This window comes from Fulmarus glacialis, unplaced genomic scaffold (assembly GCF_000690835.1).
Source record: "Fulmarus glacialis isolate BGI_N327 unplaced genomic scaffold, ASM69083v1 scaffold12919, whole genome shotgun sequence".
NCBI lineage: Eukaryota > Metazoa > Chordata > Aves > Procellariiformes > Procellariidae > Fulmarus > Fulmarus glacialis.
In genome coordinates, this window is record NW_009233905.1 from 6,189 (window position 1) to 13,709 (window position 7,521).

Here is a 7,521-nt window from a genome sequence, read left to right on the forward strand (position 1 = left end):
GATTATTAGAATTTTTCTTAAAGGTGTTAAAGCACTTTATAATTCCCAACTCACTTTCAGGTGTCCTCAGAGTTTGTTTTTGTGTGAGACCATGAGTGATAAAGAGAAAAACTCGTATCAAATGACAAATCTCTAGGTTGTCCTCAGTGAGTAAAATCCACCCTCCTGCAGCCGTGAAAGGTTAGCCAAACTTCCGTGAAAGGTTAGCCAAACTTGAAATCAGCTATAGTAAACTCAGCTTTCATGGAGGTTACTTTAGAATTATCTGCTCAGAGGATGTATGAAAATTATCATTTCTGACTTAGGTTTTAGTTATTTCAGACCAGGACAAGTTTACTCTCATTGTCTGAGTGCAACAAGGGCATCTGGACTCCAAGTCACTTTTTCGAAGAGGAAGGTCTCTTACTAGTGACTACAATTTCTCCTTCATGTTCCCTGTCCAACAAAGCTTTTAGCAGCAAATATGATATAATGCTAATTTCTATATACTCTATACTCCTTCTATTTACAAAGTGGTTTTACATTTTATTATATTCCATTGTACAACTTTACATAGTACCGTTATCATTTCAATCCATAGTTCAGCAATTCAATACATATTTAGACAACTGCCTTTCCATGTCCTGTTATACATTTAGCTTAAAAAAACAATAGTAGAAAACAAGCACAGTGGTGCAATGTCCAGGCACTTTCAATGTTGCTCAGCAAAATAAGCAAGCACCCTGTTTGAAAGCATGGCAACTTATTTTGGGGGAAAAAAAAAATTGAATCTTTGCTCGTCATGGATTTTTTTAAACATCCTTTGTACAGTTCCAAGTTCCAAGTATTCCTGAGAAAGCTCTGTAAAATATGGCTGATATGTTTATATTTCAGCAGTGGGTCTGAGTGAGCAGTAACTTCCATCACCAGATGTTCCGCTGATCGCACAGAAGACATGTAGGGAGTCATGCACCCACGGCGAATGCATTGTATCTTCATGGTAGATCTAGACAAGACAAAATAATCACAAATTCAGTAAAAGTTTCAGTTCATCATTATAATCAAGCTGTTTAAAAAGGTATGCAAAAGAGATATCCAACCTTGTCTTCAAAGCTGTTTCGCAAAGGCAGCATAACAAAGAAATGAGAAAGAAGAGTAATTTAGCAATTTCTGTAGCATTCATATATATGCTGTTCTGTGTATTACTGGATCATTTTTTATTACAACTATCCAGTATAGGAAAGAAACAATTCTCTGTATAGCAATTTTTTGTTGTATCTTAGCACTAACAGAATTCTAATAGTTTTTTCGGTAAGCACAGGGGGTACCTGCAGCTAAATACAGCAAACACTCACTACATCCATGCCACGTGGAAAGATTTTGTACTTTATAACCTGAAGGATGGTCTTACAGCACAGGATCTAACTGGACTGGTAGAGCCGCTCTAGAGCTGACTGTGTATTTGTTTTTCACCCTGTGGTTCACCAGTCAACAAGTTAGTCTGAATTTACATTAGTGAAACTGAGATCACTGGCCATCATAAACAGTTTCTGGACATCCAGTTTTCTGCCGCTCTCCGAGGCTTCCTGTACCTGTTCAGCTGCAGTTTATCAATTTTTTTGTGTTTACATTTCCCTAACTTAAAAGGTCACAGGCTGACCCAGGGAGTTACCCATCTGCCCTGCCATCTCAAACTAAGTGCACTGCCTGTGTTGTTTTGTGGCACTGACAATATTTAGAAAAGCATATGTTCTTTGCAATGAGAACCCTAAATTAATGTAGTGTACTTTTTATGTTTAACTGAGTAATTTTGCAGAAGAGGAAAACATGTTCCATTAAGTTTAATTTGTTAGATACTTAGGTCATTTGATGGCAATACAAAGTTCAAGTCAGCTGTTACCTACATAATGTTGTACAACCATAAAGAATAGCGCTCGTAAACATGGTCCTTCGAGCTGCCTTTTGATCTAAGGCAAGAAGAAAGTGAAAAGTATCCTTCCCAGCGAGCCCTTCACTTTGACATTTCAGTTGCTGTAATATTTTGCCTGTTAACCAAAGACTACATGACAGTGGATATTTGTAAATCTATCAAGATAATAGGGAGCGTGCTTTAATAATGCTTCTTTGTTCTAAGATAATCTTAACTATTGTACTGCGACAGTGCAGAACTGAGTGATTTGGTTTTGATTTGACTATTGCAGAATTCAGAAACCACAAAAGTTCCAGCAGCTGCATGCAAATTAAATGTCTTGGAAAGGTTTACTTGCAAACAGCTTAGAGTAGGCAGGTGGCAACTCCTATGAACGAGCATCTCTGAGCAAAATTCAGCAGTGGAGTATACACGGTATGTAAGGTACATGAAAAAAATGAGTGTGCTGAATGTGCAAATTAGTAGTTTGCACACTAAGAAAATGGTAGTCATGAGCAGAATAGCAGGGAAATCTAACAAAAGCAAGGGGGATGCAGCAGTCACTTATTCTCACACAGATCCTCCCTTATACTCCTACAACAAAATTCAGCCCCATCATGAGACTGTTTCTTTTAAATGATATTGTGCTCTTCCATAACAAGACTCTATTTGATTCCCATAAACATTATTTTATTGTAAATAAACCTAACTTACAAATAGCCTAGTGCAGTTGTATTATTTTGCCACTTGCACATTTTTGCATTAGTTTGAACAACTGCTCAACTTATTTTGGAATTTGCCTATATATTTTTAGTGACTTAAAATGTTGCATTTTTAATTGTCACACATGGTCTGTATGTTGAGTAACTGGGAGATTTTGAAAACATTCTTCTAAATTTCAAGTACTATGAATCACAATGCAGTCTGTACCATTCATTTTGTGTGCTTTATGCTAGAAATCTACCATGAGCTTTCTTTTGTCATAATGAAGGCAAAATTAGAGAGCAGAGGTATGGAGATTACTTCAGAAAGCCAGTTTTCACCTCATTTCACAGCATGATACTAGGTAGAAGTGCAACCGTTCTTTGAATATCTCACCTCTCTGATGCTACTATTCAAATGTATTTTCCTAGAAAGACCCAAGAAAATATTAAAACATAGGTCAGATAAATTAGCAGAAATACTTTAACGGTGCATGTAAATAGGATGTTGGCATTAGGCCAAACTTAAAAGAAAACATCCTTTAATGAAAAATAATTAAAAAAAAAAAGGAACTTAAGCTGGATATAACTGAGGAAACAGAAATTTTGCCAGAGAATTTCGACCTGTGACTTATCACAGGATTCTTATGATGTAGAAAATATGAGGCAAAACATGGCACAGGATTTCTGATGACCACGGCAGCCAAGAAACGAATGGTATGTGTCAGCGATGACTCCATGCTGAAGCACGCTGTATACCAACACCAGGCTGAGACTTTCAATCAACAGAAACTGGTTTTAGGAATCCACCAAGTGTATCGTTTACTTCCCACATTCAGTTACTCGCCTTTTTATATTTAGCTAAATAACATGAAGGGTGATCAAGTTTTCAATTAGTTTTCAGTCAGTTTTCAGCATTAGCTAGTTTTCAAGCACAGAGAACCACCTCTGTGGGCTCCTGACATGCAGTACGTGCCTGTTCGTGGATGATGTCAGAAAGCTCTTTCACCATATCCCGAAAGTTTGATTTTAGCCCCTCATGGTACTCCACTTGATCCTCCTTAATGAGTCGCTCGTTGAGCTCCAGAGCAATTCCACAGGCTTGTATAAACTTCCTGGGGAGGAAAGGAATGAACTTTGGGCATTACAATAGCCCAGTCTTCTACCAAAGCAAACAACCAGACAGATAGGCAAATCTCATTTTTTCCCCCCTTTTTCTCCAACGTTTGGGACAAGTCACATTCTAGGACTGTGCCTAGACATCCCTGGCACAGTGGATCAGGGAATGGGGAGGGACTGCCACACAGGTGTTGGTTTTTCTGCTGGTGCTCCTTCGAGCCTGGATCCTCAGTAGATGGGACACGCACACCCGCAGTGCAACACAGTGGTCTCGCACCTTCATCCCAACCTGTAGGATCACACACAGCTTGCAGATCCCAGATAAGCCCAACCAGCTGAACACAGGGTCACAAAACAGAGGGAGGCCATGGTCAGGCAGAGAGGGGAAGAGTACAGGGCTTGACAGATCTGGATGTATATGATGTAGCACGTGTGCTTGAGAGGCCAAGTTACTAACAGCAGACACACCCTCCAGAAAGAAATTTAGATCATAGGGAACTGTAATATTGTTTTCTTGGTTACTGCTACTCATTTTCTTCATTTCACATGCATATTTCTCCTTTTTTATAGAATACAATGAAAATACAAGCACGACTGGGATTTTCTGGGATTTTTTGCATGAAATAGAGATTGTATTTGTCCTTCTGGCTGCACTGTAAGGCTGGAAAGTAAAACCGCCCTCCCTCTGTTCTGCATCCATAGATGGCAGGTTTGTAGGGATTGTTCCCTTATTTGTTCCATGGCTTGCTAGGTTACTGTGGTGGTGCATTCACCCTCCCTCTCCGGGGCCACCTGTTGATCTCAGAATTTCTTGTGAAACCTTGGCCTTGGTGGACTGAGTCTGGTAGTTGAGTGTTCCTTGACCGTATCAGAAACTTTGCATAGCTGAGGCTGGGAACGTACTCCTACTGCCTGGCCCGGGTGTCATCTTATTTGAGTTGTAGCTCAAGGGGAACAACACTGAAACCTTGCGAATTTTTAGTAACTACCACCTGGGACTGTGGCCAGGATGGAAATTTACGGATGACTAAAGACAATTGTCTTGTGAACCTACAAATGGTGAGACCCTTTGAGTTCTCCTGGACTGCAGCGGGCTGTGCCCAGCATCTCCCTCTGAGTGGGACACCTCTCCGAGCTTGCGACCTCTCAAGTCTGCGATATTCGGAGGACCATCGCCGAAAGCTGCTGATGGGACCTGGGCTGAAACCCTTCACTCCTTGAGGCTCAACCATTGCCCATTGAGAAATGCCAAGACATTTGATGTGAATATTTCTTCACTGAACTCAAGGGGAATTTTAAACAGGTATACCTTTTGTACATTTATATATATTTGTGTCTCTGTGTGTGTGTGCGTGAACTAATAGTAAGCATAATCTGTAATTAAGTCACTGTCGTGATTGTAGTAGACTCTACTAACTTACTTTGTAAATGTTAAATTAGTTAATGATTAAGTGCTGCTAAAATCTTGTGATCCACCTTAAAACTCTGAACCTTAGACTGCTGCTAAACACATATAATCCCTTAGACATAAACCCTTAGACATAAACCGTTAACCAAGTCTGGGACTAGGAGTGGATCCAGCCAGGTCTACTCTGAACCTCGTGACTCAAAGGGAGGGCTTCCCTGTTCCTATTCCTTATATTTCTCCCATTAGATTTAAACCATTGCCCAAGTCTGGGACTAGGGGTAGATCCAGCCGGGTCTACTCTGAATCTTGTGACAACAGGAGGGTCTCCCTTACCCTTTCGTCCTCGGTCTCTGCACAAAATCTAGTTCAATTATAACACGATTTTCCTTTGTATACTTCATCCATGTAGTAAGTGATAGAATGAACCTTGCCATTGAACTCTGTTAAGTCGCGTTTTTATAAATTTCTATTAAAATCACTTTATGCTAATACCTTTGATGGTGATTCTTTAAGCAGCCTCTAAACTACTCATTTGTGACAGTTACTCAATACACTGAAGGAAAATAGGATTGGCCCAAATGCTGCCTTCTCCATACAGTGACTGATGGGTGAAATGGGAGTCACCAGCACCCAGTAATGAATGCAGGAGCTGGTGGGCAACTGGTTGCTCCCGAGGGGTCCAGAAAATAGCATGGCAAAGGCTCATCATTCTGAGGTGAAGCAGAAGGTGCCTAATTATATCTTCGGGGACACTTTCAAGTGGGAGGTAAAACCTACCCTAAGGGACAGGAGTTAGAAAAATGCCTGTGCAAGTCACATAGTTTCAAAAATTAGCAACAGAAACAGGAATGATGGTCCTCCATAAACTGGGAAGGGATTTGCTTTAAAATATTTCAAGTTCGTCATTATCTAGTAAAAAATCCCTTTGGAAAGACTGGGAAACAATGCACAATATGAAAGAACCCTGAACACAAGACTGTCAGACCTCTGGTTTTCAAACATACTTTCTTCACACGATAATCTCAAATACCCACACAAACCGTTGAAGCAGGCGTGCAAGCAAATCTCTCAAAATGGAGAGCACAGCCCTGAGCTTGGGAACTCTTGACATACATAGTTACATTGGCTTTTTTAATATGTCTGAGCACCCACAATCCCGTGAGACCTGGATCTTTATAAGGCATATCTAAGCATTCAGCATCTGCTGATTTTGGAGACAGACAAAAATATAAGCAAAGCAGGTACCATGTTCCAGCCAGCTGGCTAGTTTTTATTACATTAGAAATCCTACCTGAACATTTCTTTTAACTCATTCACCTTCTTAGTAGGATATTTGCTGGACTGGCTGTCACTTAGGAAAGCTCTGGCATAGGCCAAGGGACCAGCATTAACCTAGAACCAAAGAAGTAAGAAATCATTTAAGCTGGAACTTCTGTTCAGTTGCTAAAGGCAGTTGTGAAGGGAATAACAATTTAAAAAAAAAACAAACCACCCAACATTAGCATGTTATTTGAATGCCATAAACTCTGCATTACTAATGTCACCGGAGGCACCTGAAGTTTCAAAAGTTGAGTATTAGATTTTCTCTCTAGGTTTTTTAAGAACAAAAGATAAATGGAGATAAAAAGAGAGATGCAATCTTTGTCCTCATACTTTCCTCTTACTTCCATTTGGAAAAGCAGTATTGTCCGAGTCTTAAGGTCATTTATCCAGCTTGAGAAGTCAGGCTCACAAAAAGGCTATTTGTGCCTGATACTTACAGTACAATCTTCAAGAGTTAAGTATATTTCAGCATTCACCCATGGCCAACTAATGTGCAATTAGACTTGGACTTGACACTGTAAACACCACTGGACAAAATGCTTATTACCATGAGCCACCCGCTAATGTACCAGTATATGCGGCAGGGGAAGCTGTGCTGGCAGGCTGATGGCTGCAGTGCTGCAAACGAGGCAGTTAATCATTTCTGGAAAGTAGATGTGTTGCATCGTGAAAAGATGACTAACTCTGAGATGTGTATATAAAAGTAATTTAAAAGGACATCAAGCCTTACCTGCACAGAAACACAGCCTTGCAATTTGAGTTGCAGCTGGATCATGTCAACATCACCAGCAGAGCAGAGTTTCTGCAGCTCTGCCGTCTTGTCTTTTATTTCATCAGTAGCGACATCAATTGGTTTTAAATTAACCTGATGTTCATAATTGACCGGAATTCTCTTCTTTACGTATGGAAAGGAGTTCAGAGCTACCAGAAACAGCAAAGGAAATTTATAGATTGAAAAGTCATGCTGCAAATAGGAGTACTCTTCAAAGAACATACACAGGCAGATCCTTGCCCTCAGGGTTTTACTCGGTGTGTGTGAAATCCCGAACAAGGCTATAATCATAGAATCATAGAATCATTAA

At 40.1% G+C, this 7,521-nt stretch overlaps 1 protein-coding gene across 1 annotated transcript; it reads right to left on the reverse strand.

Moving 5' to 3' along the window:
* Positions 1 to 560: 560 nt before the first annotated feature.
* On the reverse strand, positions 561 to 7,403 carry LOC104082370 (dedicator of cytokinesis protein 11-like; the record flags this gene model as incomplete). The annotated part of the gene is made up of 4 exons (XM_009585481.1): positions 561 to 985; positions 3,566 to 3,704; positions 6,408 to 6,508; positions 7,170 to 7,403. Coding segments are annotated over 4 exons (597 nt in total), but the record flags the coding sequence as incomplete, so codon positions are not given.
* Between the last annotated feature and the right edge of the window lie 118 nt (positions 7,404 to 7,521).